A 19099-nucleotide genomic window follows, 5' to 3' on the forward strand; every position below is an offset into this window, starting at 1 on the left:
TTTAGTACAGAAAAATATTTTATGTACAGCAATGTAGGGCGCAAAAATCAGCAAATTATCCTGAAGGAGTCTTGACTGTCTAAACCATACTTCTACTAAAACAATGAATTAAAAAAAGAGGAAGGAGAAGGGTGCTGCAGTGATTTCTGTGTGGAGTTTGCATGTTCTCCCTGTGTGTGGCTTTTTCCAACCAGTAGGTTTTACTGGTAATGATTTTTTTTTGGTAGCTCTCTAGGCTTATTCTGCAACATATCCCAGCTGCCATAGGATGAGAGGCGGGGTACACCCTGGAGAGCTCACCAGCCCATCGCAGCGCTAACACATAGATGCTAACACTTATGGGCAATTTAGAACACTAATTGTGCAATTCTAATGAGGATGAATGGCATTATTTGGTATGACCAACTATATTCAGACTGTATTTTTCTGTGTTCATAAGTCCATCAATTTTGACGAGAGCCCCAAAATCACTACCTGACATGTAGCTAAAAATAATGACAGAGTGTCCACTGTGTTTTACAGATGTTTGTAGACACCATCTGTTGTAACTCTCTGACTATTTGAATGAATAAATTTAAAACTCAGATTCACCAGTCCCTAAAAAATCCTTTTTGCCACTGATTTTCACTTCAGTTCTTGTGTAAACTGCGATACCTCAGCCTTTCCTCTGTATTCTTTCAGGCTTAACCTTTTAAAGCCAAGCATATCATATTTGATACATGGGTTTTTGTGAGTTTCTCAGACTTAAAAACTACAATGAATGGCACAATACATTTTTAATGAGCACAAAATATTACTACTCCTGCAGATCTACTGGACAAACTTCTTCAGGTCCTCAAGGACACACGCGATCCTTAGAAATGCCGTTTTTGGCCAATAGCTTTTTGGGATTGACCTTGTTGGTGCAGAAATAATAATTTATGCCTTTCAGGCCATTATCTTTAGCACTTTTCATAGACTGAATTAAAGAAATGGTAACAAACTGTGTTTTACTGACAGGTCGGTAATAACTCAGCGCCTGAAGATAAAATTTAAAGGTGGTTTTTTGCCAAGTTCTCCATCATTCAGAGACAAACTACTGATTTGTCCCCTGAGTTGGGTGGCTTTTTTCAGCTTGAATGATTAATAGTTCAGTGGTAAGTTGCTTAACAAACCACATTGCTCTGGAAATTGTAAGGTACAAGGACTGGACTATAAATGTGTGTAAAAGCAGTCAATGACCAAAGACAGTTCTTCAGAAATCCTGGAGAACTATTGCTTAAGATCATTTAATAAAATACTGGTGGCCACCAGTGCTACCCCTCAGTCTCTGAGTAGATGCACAAAGTCTCAATTTGATAATCCTACATCACCTCATTCAAGTTATCCAATTAACTGACAAAACTGGTTGTCCATGCTGGCCGGCTGAGGGGTAATATATAAATAAAGAAACGATGAGTGGGATTTCATAAAGCAAGTAAAATTAGTCTCAAAATAATCTAAGAGCTGATTTTACTCAGTCTGATGGACTGATGGAGAATTGGCTGAACCACCAACCATAAAACAGAGCAATCCTAGAAAATGTAGCTTAAGGTATTATTATTATGTGCATCAGTGACTCAGCACTGCTGCACAATGCTGGAAGCAAGGCACTGAAAAAAAGTCTTGTAAATCAGTTTCAGCTGAAGCCAAATTATGTAGTTTTTTAAAAAAAAATTAAAAGGTAAGTTTTTGTTGTTAAAACAAATAATGGACTCGTACGTGACATCGTTCCACAAGGAGAATGAGCTGGTGTTCATCATTGCCACGTATTATTGCAATTCCTCTGTAAGGAATTTGTTTGTGTACCAACTTTCCCTCAACTTGGCTTCACGATTTTAACTTTTCCCACATTTCCAGGCTGAGTTTTGACAGTGAATTCAGCAGAATGCAGCCATTTAATGTAAGAGTAAAGAGCAATATGAACTCAAATAAAGGCAATGTCTTTTCTGACAAGAAAATAGGAGCAGCATGCTCCTCACCCCACCGTGCCCCTGGTGGCTGCACAGGATTTGGGTTTATTGGGTGTGCTGTCAGTGAAGAAATTGCAGTCTCTAACTCTCGCCACCATTTCTCCCTGTGTGATTGTTGAGTGTTAATGAAAAATGTGAGTCTAGATAAAAGTCCTCTCTCACAACTGGGGAACTCAAAAGCATTTCCTGTTAGTGCTTTGGAATGTTTATGTGACAAAATATCAATTTTGTTGGAAAATTGTCCCCTTTTGAAACAACATATGGTGACGGTGCTCATACCTTTTTCTTACTATCGAAAGGTCTAAGACTGCTCTTTCGTTGATGGATGTCATCAAGCATCAAGGTTGTCATAATAAAGGAAAATAAAATACACACTCTTAGCTTGGCCATGACATTGGACAGAAACATGATGTGGAATGTAAAATTAATGTCCCAGTGGTGGGTTAGACGGTTTTTGTGCCCATGCTACAAACACTTTTTTCCACAATAGCATTGCTCTGAAATTGATGCATCTTTTCTATAACTTCTGTAGGCCCCCTCAATTCCTTTTTTTTCTCCAATTCATTTTGGAGAACAAGATTAGAAATTAGTATATGAGGGAGTCGGCTCAAGTCGAAGACATAGTTAGGCAAGGTTGAGGGTTTGGGACACGTGCAGCAGAAGGCTAGTGGATATAATGGACAAACGATGCGGAATATGGAGCCGTGAGTCAGGAGGTAAAAAGGAAGATGACTGAGTTCCTGGATGTAACGAAGGAGGACATGCAGATGGGGTGGTGTGACAAAAGAGGTTGCTAGGAATAGGGTGAGACGGAGGCACCCTGAAAAAAACGATGAAATCTATATGGGGATTTGACTAAATAAGTCTAGTATGCACTTTCAGCTCAGTTTTGTTGTCCACCTCCTGTAAACAGAAATACCTGAACCTTTAGCAGCTTTAGTCAGTGGTCTGTTTTGTAAAGTCTAAGCAGAACTGAGAGAGGTTAAAATGTCATGTAAACCACATGACAGAGTGTGCATTTGCTTTGTAGTGTAGTTCATCTGAGGCCGACCTCATGCTTAAAGAACATTTCCTTTACAAACCATTTCATATGATGCTACTGAGTTAATTAATTTTCCCCCCAAAAAGAAAATCAAATGACATTGCATGCCATTAAGTTATGTGCTGCCCTACTTTTCCTTAAATCTCTATCTTGAGGCTTCCTATCATTATTCTGTGAACATGAAAGTGAAATCATGCCTTGTACTGCACTAAAAAATCTGAAACACAACACACAATTAGGCCTACTCAAAGAACAAAAACAATCACTCACATAACAGTCCTCTGTGAGGCAAGCACAATCTCCGTTGACGTGACCAAAAACACTCCAGAGGCCCTCTTTTTTCCATTTTGTATTTTTGCAGCTTTTAAAAATGTTATTTCTGTTCTCGGGAAACTGCTCATGTTGCCAGACAGGTTTACAACTAAACATTTTTATGTAAAGACCCTTTATACAGAGCCAGCTGATCTGTTACAGATTTGTACCAGAATTATTTTTGCATAGGCAGGTATGTGTCAGGGTTTTCTGTGCAAATAGTAAGATCGTCCACAGACCGTCCAGAGACGTGGGCTTCTCCAGCACCTGCTAGAGTTTTAAATGGAAACACTTTAAATCTATGAAAGCTTAAAATGACCACCTGCTGTCCTTCATGATTACTCTGAATAATGCATATGAAATGACAAGCCAGACTGTTTTAAAGCGACCCTTTCCATTATTAATGAATGTATTAATATGGAATTATCTGAGGATTTAGCTTAAAACCAAAATATTATCTTTAGGTAAATAGTTTTGTTTATCCAGGAGAACTCTAAAACACTTTCTCTTTGATGCACTGATGCACACATGTTTTTGGTAGCCGGTGTTGTCAGTGAAGGTAATGAGCAAACTGCATCACGCTGTCCTCTGGTAAGACTGAAGTATCCCCTCTGTGAAGTCAGCTGCTTCTACACTGAAACGTCTCCCAATCCGGCATCCCAGCAGTACACTGTAATCACAGCCATTACCACTGAAGACCAAGAAAGCTCAATGAGCGAATAACAGCTTTGTAGAATGACAGACCTAAATGAATGACTTGGGTCGGTTTTCTTTTTGACCCTTCCTACCCTGTGATGGCAGATTGATTCATCTGCTTCATGAACTCAAACAGGCTCTGTTGCTATTGTGGGCAGAGTCACACTCTGATTCTGCAGCTGTGAAATGAAAATTACACTTTGTTATTTTGCCACAGAGCTATTAAAATAGAGCCACTTTTGATTTAACATAGCCTATGATTAAGCATAAAAATATATACACGGGCACAATATGTAGGGGTTAAAAAAAATGACCAAAACTAACGTGATATAATTTCACAATATTTTAAACTGCTAATACAACATTTGCCCCTAAAAATATGAAAACAAATAGGTTTTGGTGATTTTGCAGGTATTACTCTTAGGCTAAAACAATCTTGATCAGTGAAGCCAGTAAATCTTTGTTTTGACATGAATGTTGGAAGCAACAGCAAGACTTTAGCTGAGGTAATTAATTCTCCTCTCTCTGCCAGGGGCCAACTCTCAGACCTGGGACCTGCAGTCTGGAAAAAATAAAAAACACCATCCTAGCATATGTGTGCAGAGGATGTTATGGATTACTTCACATTTAATAACACATCAAAGTCAAAGGAGATTTGTATGAACAACAGCTGCCATGCTAGTGGTCAGCCCTGCTGAGCTACCTAGAGTGATAAGTTCATAGTCGCTGAATGAAGCAGAGTTTCCTCCTGTTGCTGTTGTTGAAACAAAGCTTCCTAAAAAGCAGTTATTTTATAACTTTGAGTTTCAACCACAGGTTAAACTGGGATTTAAAAATCTGATACTCCAATAAAGCAACCAGTATATATATTTTTTCTTTCTAAAGAACAACTCCAATAGAGTTGTTCATCAGACTAATAATGACCCCTAACAGTTATAAAGGTAGTTATTTACTCATGTTTGCTCTGTCCAACTCTGCTCAGATTGAATGGATATGTTTGATTAATTTTCATTTCATTTTCATTTATTAGTCATAAGTGTCAACTTAACTGGCCAATTGCTTATATCGGTTGATATCATCAGCCCAGCAGTATATCGGTCGGGCCCTCATTGAAGGAAGCTTCATGGTTTTAGAAAATCTCCTCCTGTGTCTGTTTTCTAATATCAGTGCCATTCTTCCCCTACTAGCTGTCCATTCTAGGCTCAACGGAGGCAGTTAATAGATCAAGTAACGGGTTGAGTACTCCAATAGTGAGACAAAAGGAAAGAAAATTAAAAGATCATTTCTCCATCCACTGGTAACTTGGATGGAGTTACCAGTGGATGGTAACTCCACTGCCGCTACTGTACTTCCATACTAATGCATTTTTTTCAGACTTTAATTCTATTTTATTTATATAACTCCAAATCACGACAACAGTCACTTTAAGGCACTTTGCATTATTGGACGGTCTTTATCTGACAATATAAAGAAAACCCCAAAAATCAGATGAGCCCCTATGAGCGAGCACTTGGCGAATGTGGGAAGGAAAAACTCCCTTTTAACAGGAAACTTCCAGCACAACCAGGCTCAGGGCGGAGCCACAATCTAATGTAACTAGTTTGGGGTGAGGGGAAGGAAAAAGGACACTGTGGGAGAGAGCAAGGAATTAATAATAACACAAACAAATACAATCGTTCTGGTGTGATTTGTCTGCACTTTGTTAGACATTTTGCAAACCCTCAGATTTACTTTAAATTTAATTTATCTTAGATTTTTAAATATCAATATCGTGCACACTCTTCCCAAGCACCTCTTCAAACAGCTGTTTTCTTCAAAATGCCCTTTCCTCTAATATTCTGAGCCACAAATCTCCACTTCAGTAGCACTTACAAACTTTCCACTTGGATTCCTCTATGTAATCTAAAGCTTTACACCGAGGACTCGTTCATATATCATTCAGTGACTGATGGAATATTTTATTTCCAGAAACATGTCAGAAATTGACTTCTCTGTCTGTTGACTGAATCTTCCGATTCATGGAAAAATAAAGAAGTCGTATCCAAAAGCTTCACTTTCAAAACCTGTAACTCTAACAAAATGAAACAAGAATTTAGAACCTGGATTTACCTCACAATATTCACAGGATGGCAGGGAAATGCACAAATATTGAGATTTAGATGCGTTATTTGCCCCTGCTTAACAACATTTCTGAAAACCTCTATTGCAAAAATATTTTTAAAGTAATTAGTCGCCAAGAATTCATCATGATATGATTTAGTTGATATCTTTTTACCTTCTTGACCAGCAAAAGCCCACAAAAAAAAGAAAAAAGGAGTAGTGGAGGTTTAAATTCTAAGACTTAAAAAGCGTTTTCATTATACGCCTCCAAAGAGACATCAATGAAGGCTCCTCTAACCGCAAACAAGGACAGAAGTCTTTTATGAGGCTTCGTATTCATTAAAACTCCTGTTTCTCCTGCGCTTCATGAATGAATTTTAAAAAAATGATTGCGTATCGAACACTTGCAAAGCTGAGATAACCTATAGCTGCTCACTGCTACTAACAACCTACACCTTTCTTATTGTTGTTATGTGCATGCACTTGGGTGATCTCACATAAATCCCAGCATCCCACGACCAGACCTTTGTAACTGGTCTAAATCAGCCACAGCGTGTGGGCGTACTGGGGTTTTGTTATTGCATGTGGGATTAACCTTTTTCAGAAAACAAGCTCAGGTGTAATTTCTATCAAGGTTCCATTACTGTCGCATATTGAGAAACCGTTTCTCCATCAAATGAAAATGTTACATCCACAAGATGTTCATTTTTCTAATTGGAATAACAAGATGGCTCCGGCACACATTTATCTGTTCTCCATCGCTGGGTGTGATCCCGGCAACGTCTCGATGAGATGAAGAGTCTGATAGTCTAACAATGCAGATTTCCCTAATGTACACAAACAGAAGGAAGCAGGGAGGAGATGTCAATATTAGCAGTGCTAATAGTCTCAACTGCTACTAATGCTAATGGCCATAATGCCTCAGCGGTATAGAAAATTACAAGCTACACTCACTGGCCACTTTATTAGTTACACTGGGAATATCAGGTCGGACTCCTTTTTAACTTCAGAAAAGCTTTAATTCTTCATGCCGCTGTTCTGTAACACCCGAAAGGCGCTCTATTGGAGATCTGGTGACTATGGAGGCCATTTGAGTGCATTTGATAACTCACTGATATATTTAAGAAACTAGTTTCAGATGATGTGAACTTTATGACCTGTTGCGTTATCCAGCTGGGATCACCCATCAGAAGACTGGTACACTGTGAGGATAGTTAGCAGCATGGTCAACAACATTACTTCAGTGGGCTGTGGCGTTTAAATGATATCCAGATAGTACTAAGGAGCCCAAAGTGCCGCAAGAAATATCCCCCCACACCATTACACCAATACCAGCCTGATAATGCAGGATGGGTCCATCCTTTCATGTTGCTTACTCCAAAATCTGACACTACCATCTGAATGTCGCAGCAAAAATTGAGACTCATCAGACCAGGCAGCATTTTTCCAGTCTTCTATTGCCCAATTTTGCTGAGCCCGTGTGAAATGGAGCCTCAGTTTCCTGCTCTCAGCTGGCATGTGTGGCAGCTTGTCTGACACCAGTAACCGTCCCATGTCTAAAGTAAGCCAAAGTTGAAGGGATACCTCAAAAGAAGCACAGATCCAAAAGCACTCTCATCTTTCAAGTGTTAATCACCGCACTACTCTCAGATAATTCACTTTCTTTAGTGTTTTAAACCTGTAGCTTTACTTGAAAGAATCAGTTACCTGTAAGAAGCTGGTAAGACCCTGGCACTAAGCAGGAAAGAGATCAAACCCAAACCAATCACATTTTCATGTGCAACATCAAAAAGGTGTTTCTTACTTTGTTGTTTCCATTTCCATTTAAATGTACACCACTGTCGAACAGCGGGGAGGATACTCGACTGTGATCTGGCCCCGGAGACCCTGAAACAAACAGCAGAATGATTCATGTTTACAAAAATCTTTTGAAGAATCACTGTTAAAGATTTAATCCAACTTCTCACCTTTTCTATCAATATTTGAATTCATCTGGAAACAAAGGCGAGTCATGAGTTGCACATAAACCTCAAACAGCATGTTCCAGCTCGTAGTCTTAAATTATAAGGGTTATTATTGACGTTATTCTGCTGCCCTGCCTTTAGCCATGCAGCATAGATCACAGGCAGAATCCAAAAAGACAAATGCTGCTCGTTGATATGATATTAGCTTGGCGTTGGAGGAACTGCCTTCTGATTCGGTCACACTCTGTAAAGTGTGGCAAGCAGCTCCTGGCCTTTCCTGCCTGTCATTTGTGCCATGGTACAACAAAGGCCGGCTTAGAGAGAATACAACTTGAACCTTTTCACTCTCAGACAACAAAAACCACAATTCACGGGGCCAAACAGCCTACAGCTAAAAACCTGAGCATCTCTGCACTGCAGCCTTCCCATGAATGTTAACACACCCGCACGATACAAAGGTTGGATTTCTCAAAGCGCTCACACTTTGATTTCCGGAGAATGTGGCGATTTATCGAGCTATAAATATTCATGCGTGCCTGTTAGTATTAATTATTTTTCTACATCTGTGTGCTCTTCGTAATTAGATAAATTGTACAAAGTGATTGTTGTGTTTACTGTGGGGACTGAAATCATTTGTATTGCATGGGGTTCATTCATTCATTTTGCTTACAGCTAATTCATAGCAGAACAATTATTAGCGGCTCAGCAGTCTGAGTGTTCGCTGCAAACACAAAACTGTCAACATCTAAAGGCCCAGATGTAATGCAGGAAGTTACAGACTGTGACATTGATGCATTAGCTGTGTTTACTACAGTAAAAGATAAGTTTAAAGAACGTTATTTGTAAGAGTTAGGAGATAAAATCAGTACCAGTTTCTTATCCTTCCTTTAAAACGGACCAAGAGCTTAGGTAGGTTTAGCCTAATTTAGGATTAAAAGATAAATCACAAAAATCTGACCGTCAAAGGATATAGTAGGTCAGGGGTGTCCAGTCCTCGAGAGCTACTGTCCTGCAGCTTTTACATGTATCCCTACACCAACACAGCTGAATCAAATGGTTGGATTACCTCTTCAGCGTGCCATCAAGTTTGGCAAAGGCATGATAGCAAGCCATTAATCTGCAGGACAGTAGCTCTCGAGGACTGGAGTTGGGCACACCTGTAGTAGGTCATCCGGCTCATGATCTATCACAGTTTAGATCAGGGGTTTCGAACTCCAGACCTCGAGGGCCGTTGTCCTGCAGGTTTTAGATCTCACCCTGATTCAACACACCTGAACCAAGTCATTAGTTCATTACCAGGCCTCTGGAGAACTTCAAGACATGTTGAGGAGGCAATTTAGCCATTTAAATCAGCTGTGTTGGAACAAGGATGCATCTAAAACCTGCAGGACAGCGGCCCTCGAGGCTTGGAGTTCGAGACTCCTTGTTTAAATTTTATTGACCATAAAACAACAAATGTGACCTCAACCTTGAGCACAGATTGGACGAGTAGAGATTTCTGTGAACTGTAAACAGATGGCATGAGCTCATCAGTCCTTCAACTAGATGATCTGCATCTCAAAACCACCGACGACCATCTGATTTGTATTAGTTTTTTTAAATTATCTGCATTTGTAAACACACCTGAAACCCCCAACAATAAGTCAGCAGAGCTGATTGAAACAGCTAGCCTGAATTTGCCTGAAGATCAGAAAATCCAACTACCGGCAACAACGGTATAAAGTGCTTTAACACGTAATATATACAGCAAATAGAAACAGCTGTTTGTCTGGCGTATAAAGCCTGCAGAGTGGCATCAATCTTTTTATCCAATTCTGGGGAAGAAAGAGAATTAGCATATGCCCTAAAATATCACTACCTTTTTTTTTTAAGAAAGTGAGAGTAAAAACATGAGCAGCAGTATTTGAATTTTAAATGTGATGGCAGTTGGTGGGTTGTTTACTTGTTGTGAAAACTGAAGTGAAACTGTCAATGGGACAGGCGATTTTAAAAATCCTTTCTCTACAAAACATCAGACAAAGTGCTCATCAAATGTCACTTGAACCCAAACGAAGGTCACGGGATCTTTGTTTCCCCCATTCAATCCAAAACTCGATTATTTCGATTTTTAGCACAGGAAACCAACAAAAAAACAAACCAATTATATCTGAAGTTTCCAATTATCACAGTTTGGGGATTTTTGCAAAGCAAAAAAACGATCAGAGAAACTAGCAATCAAATTTGAGTTGGTGTACTAATCAATTAAAGCTGAGGTCAAGAAAAAATGCTTTTTGTGTCAGACTCCTGCCATCCCTGCTGGCTCTGTTTTCAGCGCTACAAAATCCAACCACCAACAGCCCTTCTGTTTTTGTTTGTTTGTTTGTTTGTTTGTTTATTGCCTTTTCTGAATTTCAGTAATGACATCACCACAGCCCCACCTTGAAATTAGATCAAACCACAGCTACACGGTCCTGATATACAACAGACAATCTTACTTTTGTAGTGTTGAGCTCTGACGCTTGCACATATTTCTCCTGTTTTACACAGTGAATCTGTTAGTAAGTAAACAAATTCTAAAATAACCAAACTTTTGCAGGCCTGTATTTTTTCTTCGCTCTGTTGTCCAGCACTTCATTAGCCATCTACATGGGCCTCACATGTGAAAAACATCTATTTATAATTACTATATTGTTACTTTATTTTCTTATGACACACTAAAAAACAAATGTAAACTTCTGTGTAAAAACATGTTTTTTGACTGGTATCAGAAATGAAAGCAAAGGGGAGGCAGTTAAGATAATGATTTACTGTAATTTGGTGGGAAACTAAAATGCTGCCTGTCATATTAATAACATGAAAACATTTAAAATGACATTTATGCTGTATGTTTTAACTTTTATCTTCTATTTTTATCATTGTGTATATTTCCAGTTTTTATCTGTTGTACAGTGTCCTTGGGTGCTTTGAAAGGCGCTATTTAAATAAAATGTATTATTATTATTATTATTATTATTATTATGCAATGCTTTGTTTTTTTGTTTTTGTTTTTAAATGAAATGTTAGAACTCAAACATGTTTTCAGACATTTCTCACCCGCCTTCACTCTGGTGTTAAGTATATGATAAAGTATTGCACAGTGTTCCAATAAATTGCCAAATTTACACTTTACTTTGAGGCTTGGTTTGTGTTGCTTTCTTCCTTGCCATCATTTTCTCACCGCTCTCACCTACATCTTTCGCTCCACACCTTTTATCGGCTCCACCTGGATGATTTTAGTGTCTCCGTTTTCATCTTTTCAAGCTGCTGAAGGTAAGTGCAGCTCTGGGTGTTTCTGACATTACTGCTCGCCTCGGGCCACCGAGCATGACAATTTATTACTCTGAAATGAACGCTCGTCTATCGAACAGGTTTAAAGCACCAAGTTGAGCAAAAAGACAATTTTCCATAAAAGCGGTTCGCTTCTCATTTGCTAAGAATGCTCAGTGCAATAAAGTTTATAGCCGGTTTAAACGGCGTCGATCAGCGTGCGCTTACCTAGAGGCAGTTTTAGAAATGATGGAACTTCTCGCAGGTAGCGAACAGTGATGGTGACCTCATCTCCCGCAGTACGCAAGAGGTGAACCTGGCGGGAGCGAGAGAGATTGATACAGATAGCGAGGGGGAGAGATTGCAAGTGATACAGCGAGATAAAACTTAATCTCATATAAATGAAACAAGCCACATTCATGTCAAGCTGTATGCTGCCTGAGCAAATGAAATGTAGCGGGAGATGAGTGAGGAATATTAAATCAGAAGTTAAAGCCTGGCTGAAGTGGTTCCACTTGAATCATCAAAAGGCAGATTTGGAAGGCCGGCTTTTCGCTCGTGACAGGCGGTGGCAAAGTGACAGCTGACACGACAAAGTAATTACGCTCTGAATGTCTCATTATCTGATGTGTAAGTGACATGTTCTCAGAGATGCAGTCACAGCAAACATGTTTAATGCGATGAAATATGTTTCTTCCATGCAGCTGATGAAATAAATGAAAAATTTGAGCAAATGAGACGCATGAACGAAAAGCGCAAGGTCACTTGTGCATGCCCTCGATGCATATCTGCCATCCTCTCCTGCATTATATGCTAGCCCTTTTACTTGAGCCCAAGCATCTGTCAGCGCCGACAGTGTGACAGGCTGCTATTAAATGTGCTGGATTTCGTTCTGAACAGAAACTGCTCATTATATGTTTTGACGCTCTGGAGGTGAATGTAGAGAACAGCTGTATGAGGCTGCACGAGGAAAAAGATATGGCAGACAGGAAGAGCGTGGGTGAGATGGAGGGATGGTCGCAAACAGCAGAGGGGATATTTAACAAAAGGAAGATGCTGTTTCAGAGGGAAACTGATCAAAATGAAAAGAAAGAAATTGTGAATGTAGAAGAAAGGGGGGTGGGGGGGGGGACACCGCATACTGGCACCCTCACTTCCTGTGCAGGCTTTGATAATAATCGACTCTTTTTCAGGCTTTTCAATTTGTCACAGTGTAAACAAAAAGAAAAACAGCCTCCTGCCAAGATGACAACTCAGATTGTTGAGGCGCACCTCCCTGTTGATAAACAGCGGGATTTGGTGTTACACCTGGAGGATGGATGGAAGAGTAATGGGCAGATGGAGCAGGGTATTGGCTTTTTGCAAGAGTCAAATACAAAAATACTCACAACTTCCTCGTGAGTACAGTGCTCTACATTAATGCCATTGACCTAAAGAAACAAACAGAGATGAAACACAAACATTTAGTTTAACATAAGACTATTAAGGACTTGTATTCTCACTAACAGGGTCAGAGGTGTCACAGGCCTCCATCTCTAGAATATGACTCGCAGGGTGATGTGCTGTTTAGTCACCTCGGTGTAGTTCTGGACAGGCCTACCAGGTCCAGAATAACAGCTCCTGCACTAAAGTGATTAATATTTATGTATGAAGAACATTTTCATAATCCAAACTAATTATGTGTTTTGGGAGTTTCTTGAGTTATGACCAAAAAATGTTTTGCAAGGCTACGGTGACTTTCAGCTCTCTAAGTCCCAGTTCAGGCCAAGTTAGCAGAACATAAATTCACCAGCCACTTTGTTAGGTACACCATGTTAGAACCCAATTTTGCCTTCACAGCTACCTCAGTTCTTCATTGCATATGTTCAGCCACGTGCTGCAAGCATTCCTAAGCGATGTTAGTTCATATAGATACGACAGCATCACACAGCTCCGTATTTATGATGCGAGTCTCCCATACCAGCACATCCACAGATGCTCTATTAGATCGAGATCTGGTGACTGGAGTCCATTTGAGTACATTCACTGGCATCAGCCTGAATCGTTCATGCAAGGTAGGATGGATCCATGCTTTCATGTTTTTCCAGAGATCTATTGTCCAGTTTTTGTGAGCCAGTCCAGTGAGGACTGCCAGTGCGGTCTTCTGTTGCTGTAGCCCATCTGCTTCAAGGCTGGAGATGTTGAGCATTGATGTTGAGGTGATCTTCTGCTTGGTTATAACAAGTGCTTGTTTGAGTTAATGTTACCTTCCTATCAGCTTAAAGCAGTCTTGTCATTCTCCTCTGACCTCAACAAGGAGTGTTCTCTCTCTCTCTCAGCGTCTAAAGGTGTACCTAACAAAGTGGCCAGTGAGTGTATAGTTGACCCCAAAACACAATGCCTTGAGCTACAGAGGCAAAATAATATGAAGTGAAAATAAGATCAAATAAGATGCTAAATCATTATAAAGAGAATAAAAGCAGATGGAAATTATCTCCAAGACAGGGAAAAAAGAAAAACACCAATCATCACCAAACAGAATTCCTACAAATATCAATATATTTAAAGTAAAATGCAAAACTGTAAGTACAAATACAAAAAACTGCAACAAGACGGGAAACGACACAGAGACACAGTGTTAAAGTTTATAAAAGTCTGTCATACTCTGCTGCAATTTGGAGAAAGAACCTATATATATATATATATATATATATATATATATATATATATATATATATATATATATATATATATATATATATATATATATATATATATCTTTTTATTCAGCTTTTTTTCCCCATTTATTTATTTATTTTTAAATCTAAGCTAAACTCATTTCACAGATTCTCTCCCCTAAAAACAGTCGTCCAGCCTGAGCCTCCCCATGACTCCCAAAGTTTACGCACCAGCCCCTAATTTGTTCGTCTCCTGCCATCCAGGCAAACAGATGCAATATTCTACAATGTGACACTTCAAATAAGCCACTGCAAATACATATGAAACAGCGGTGAGAGATGGAAGCAGTGGCAGTTCTATTCATATTATTATTCGTAATCATTTTCAATATGAATGGTAATATTGCTTTGCTGTCCGTTGAACCTACTTGATATTCCAGATAAACAGCAGATCCAATAAAGCTGCCAGACGGATTCAAATTAACTTATTAAAAAGATTAAATGAATAGCATTACTAAACACTAGACACTAATGACTACCACTCTGAGGACCATCAGCTATTATTCATTGGTGATATTTTTTTAAATATAGAAACACATACATTGAGTGATTCCTGTAGCAATGATGTGTTTTGTTTTTTAAATCACATGCTGAATGATTCATTTGAAAAACATCATATAGCTCAAAAGATTCAGCTACCATTCCTTCAAATTAATAACCGTTAAAATGTGAGCGAAATTGAGATGCAAAGAGCCGCCCCGCTGGGTCGTGACCCCAACCAGCATCCAAGCAAATAAGTCAGAAACTGATACTGACCTGCAACACTGCGTCCCCGACGAACAGCTTCCCCGTCTGATCGGCTGCAGAGCGTCAATCGTCGAGTGTCAGAGGTTAATGAAAACATTATGAAATAATTGCTCATTTCATACACGGTAATGTGGTGGAAATGGCAATCAGTGTCCCCCCCCAACGGTCTAATCTCAGACAACATCCTACAGCTCACAGAAAGAACACAGGAAGGCATGAAATTCGAAACTAATCAGGAAATAAACTCATTTGCAGCAGCACAGGAGGAAACAATGAGAGCTGTGTTGTGAAAAGATTCGTAAAGCTGTGTGAAAAGGGCTCTTAACGTCCTCGGGATATCAAGACATGATTTTCTCGCATCAGAAAAAGTATTAGGAAGCGCGTGGGCAAAAAGAAAAATTACCGGGAAATGATTCGCTCACATGATGCTCTAATATGGCTTCACGCAGGGAAACTTGGAGGTCATCAATTCTTAAAATTTATCTGACAGACATGATTAAAGTATTTTCCATCTAGTTAACAGCATGATCATATTACTCTTCCAATCTGGCGATGGTTTACTTCTCCACAGCACTTCATGCTCACTTATCATCAATTAACTGCCCTATTGGACTGATGAGCTGTTGTGAGAGATTAGAACAGTTCATCTTTTACTTTGTGCCTCGCAGCAGGTGCACATAAATAAAAAATGTTTTCTTTCTGAGAGTTGCTGAGAATTCGATTGAAACGAAAGGAAAAAAAACCCGTCATGTCAAGTTTACTTTAACAACCTTTTAAAGCAATCAAAGAGCAGATGTTTGCGGTTTTTAGGGGGTGTTTCGTGCAGCTGGGTGCAGTAAACGGGGACAACGGGGTTTCCGGCAGAGCTTTCATTTTTTCTGATCACGGGGGGAAAGGGAAAAAAAAGTCACTGAATACACAGAGAAAAAATAATTACGAAAATCCACAATCTTGACAACAAAAACAAAAATCCAATATTTATTTACATTTGCTAATCGCTTTCTCGGCACGGTGAGGCGGCAAGCATCGGCAGCTCTGCCTCTCACCTCTTTCTAAATAAAATTTTCAGTCCCATTTCCATTTTCACACCATTATAGCCAGACAAAAACACATGCAGCAACTGTGACCATCTCATCTGTGTTTTACCATCGCAGCCCGGCAGGCCACAGTTCTGGAACATCAGTTAAGAAATAGTTGTGTCCATATCAGCCAGTAATTTAGCTGTTTTTGTTATTTCGCTTACAGACACATGGAGGGTGGTTCATCTGACATGACAACAGAGGCTACGATAGACTTTTAGATTCAGGAAAAAGTTGCAGGAAACTTTGAAACGGCTTAATGCACTCCTATCATAGACTGTATAAAAACGTTGGATGCAGTGTCCTAATGAAGCAAAGCTGGTTCTGAGGCGCCTCAGATCTGCACGACCTTAGAGGTTGTTTACAAACAGAAGCCAGATTTTATACTCTGTGGGGAGAATGATCATGCTTCTCAGTGAACATATTCATAATAAGTTCATTATCTCATCAAGTCATCTTCAATACAACACTGCATTCACTTTTAAAGTTATGGTCCCATTTAGAGTAGTTTAGAAAATACAGTGTGATGGAGGCATGGCTGCCTTGTGATTGACAAAGTGCTACTGTATGGGCATGAAATGCATTTGACCTTTTTTGTCATCTTTTTTAAAACAAACAAAAAAACAAAAACAGCCAAAACAACAGCTTGAAGCTTCAAGAACAAGTTATGCATCCATCTTTTATATACAGTCTATGCACCATGTAAAAACTGTGCATACAATCAAAAAGCTGTGCAGTTGTCTCATACATGTTCTGTAACGTTTCCTAAATGTGTTGTAGATGACTTTCTGTGTGTCAGATTTCAAACTGATTATTCGCGTCTGTGTTTTACTTCTCTGACGTTCACATATGAAAATGGCTTTATACGTACTGCAGTGCGTCCTGATAAATTAAAACTCAGTACAAACTCATGCTGTGCAGCTAATTTTTTAAGAATCAGATGGGGGTATTTTCTGCAACTATCCTGCCTCACATGGATCACACAGCAGGAAATAATCCACTTTGGGCACTTTGCACTACGGGAAATATCTACAGAGTGGTTTATGGCTGGGAATTATCTGAACTGAACAAGCAAAACCCAACATCACACACACTCAGGGCTTTGCATTCTTCCCATGCAGCTCTTTTGGTGAATTCCTAAAAACAAAAAAGTTCATCAAAAGCACTGCATGTGTAAAAACAGCTCAAGTATAAGGATGCTATCAAACTATAAGACTTTTTTAAATCTTACAGACAAATCTTGTCAATTTAAGTACCAATATAATAATAATTTATTATGTCTGTAATCACTTTGAACCGTGAAACTCAACGATGCACTGAAAACCATTTCCAAAGCCACATTAAAGTAGTGAGATGAAATGCTTTCTTACCTACTTGATCTTTAAAAATCTTTGAAATAACCACTGGCACGTTGTGCTCTGCACCTCCCTGAAAAGCAGGAGAGAAAGATGAGGATGTGCATTTCTGAGTATGGGTGGTAAAATTAGCTGCCAAAACAGCTTTTTCAAACAGCCATCTCTGCCACCCAAAGCCTTTCATTTCCACTGTAGTCTCAAAACTTATCTGCTTACTTTGATGCTTAAGCCCAGACCGCCGGTCGCTTGTCTTCGCAGTACAACAGTTCTGTGCTTTAGAAAGTGGGAGTTTCTTATTGGCAAAAGGATATTGTGAACATTGAAAAGTATGCTGGAGTTATGCGGCATGAATTACAAAAAGCGAGCCTGGAGGCCTCGGGTGCACTTACATTTACTTGGGATTCACTTCCACTCGTGCAAACCACATCCAGCTTCTGTATGGTTAATACCTCTTTGGTCAATTTCAGGCAGACATCATAGGTATTGTTGGTCTCCTCATTGTACAGCAAAGCAATTCCAGATTTTGTCTGTTGGAGTTGAGAAGAACATTGACATTTTGCCAAGCAGAGCAATTACGTAGACAATGAACATTTTAATCCTCTTTTCTCAACGTGCCATTTGTGCACCCCGTTCTACTAGTCTAGTTTTGGGTTAATTGGTTTTGCCTGACATTGTGAAACCTTAGTGTAAGGATTTTTTCTTTCAGTTCAGTGTTTCTACCTTATGAAACCAGAGATACACAAAAGTTCAGGCAGTTGTGCCAGAAAGTCTAACTTTGAGGACAGAAATGACAACAGTCAGCCAGATCAAAGAAGCACAGACGTTACAGTTCACGCTTTTTCTGTTTCTTTGTAGATGAAGAACCTTCAAGCATCTGAAAACTGAATGCAGTGCAGCTCAAATTTAACGCTCTTTCTGTTCAGTATCATTATCTGCAAATATCAACAGAAATAAAAGAAGCAGCCATCTCAAATTATTCACCTTTTTGATTAAGCAAAAGACTGTCAGACAATACCTTCTGTAACACTTCAAACGATACGGCTCATATGACGAGATTGAAAAATGGTAAAAAACTATGTTTATATCTCGAAACACAAACTACGTTTAGACCAAGATACTAGCAGCCAGGAAATATTAAAAAATAATTTTGGCCACTTTGGTTTAGTTTATGCTAACAACTTATAATTAATACTAACAAAATACAGATGAGGAGCCTAAATAAGTATTTTTGAAACAAGCAGAGGTTTTGACCCAATAATGGGTCAATAACTGGAATTAGTATACAGTTGGAAACATTTTGCCATTAAAAGAAACTAACTGTAAAATTCATCAGCTCGCTGTCTGGGTTTGACAAAAGCCATGTCTAATTCTGCACCAATCGTTCACCATTCATTCAGAAAATTCAGGCAGTCTGTTGATTTCCATCAAATGTTCAAAGGTCAAAGCTGGTCATGGCATGGACGGAAAAAACAAACAACAGGCAGGTGTCGACATTTTGATGTAGAATAAAGTGTTGCTTAACAAATTCAGAAATATTGAACAGAACAGGAAATTCAAAGTGAGCTGACAGCCCTGCAACGTCTGCATGTATACAAACTAGCATTTTTAAATGGAAACAACACCGTTACACTAGTTACATTTATGTGCATCTAAATTCTGTTTCATTTGTTGCATGGTGAACTTTACACGTTGGCCCGTTACAGTGACCTCACTTACCTGAATTACTGACCCTGTGATGCAAATTGTTACATTCCCCACATGGATCTGTTGGTACGGAAAGTAACAGAATACTAGATGGAGAAACTTGAGGA

At 39.2% G+C, this 19099-nt stretch overlaps 1 protein-coding gene across 1 annotated transcript in view; it reads right to left on the reverse strand.

Annotated features, from left to right (window-relative positions):
- Positions 1-19099, reverse strand: part of sntg2 (syntrophin, gamma 2) — a 104169-nt gene that overhangs the window by 59052 nt on the left and 26018 nt on the right. Inside the window, exons 2-8 of the mRNA XM_085392152.1 lie at positions 17678-17815; positions 17505-17561; positions 17304-17361; positions 14864-14907; positions 12779-12820; positions 11619-11706; positions 7946-8028 (exon numbers count right to left, since the gene is read on the reverse strand). Coding sequence (XP_085248278.1) covers positions 7946-8028; positions 11619-11706; positions 12779-12820; positions 14864-14907; positions 17304-17361; positions 17505-17561; positions 17678-17815 — 510 coding nt within the window. The remainder of the gene's footprint in view (positions 1-7945; positions 8029-11618; positions 11707-12778; positions 12821-14863; positions 14908-17303; positions 17362-17504; positions 17562-17677; positions 17816-19099) is intronic.

Source organism: Rhamphochromis longiceps, linkage group LG19 (assembly GCF_057381845.1).
Source record: "Rhamphochromis longiceps isolate RC_006_pf linkage group LG19, R_longiceps_female_GT1.1, whole genome shotgun sequence".
Lineage (NCBI taxonomy): Eukaryota > Metazoa > Chordata > Actinopteri > Cichliformes > Cichlidae > Rhamphochromis > Rhamphochromis longiceps.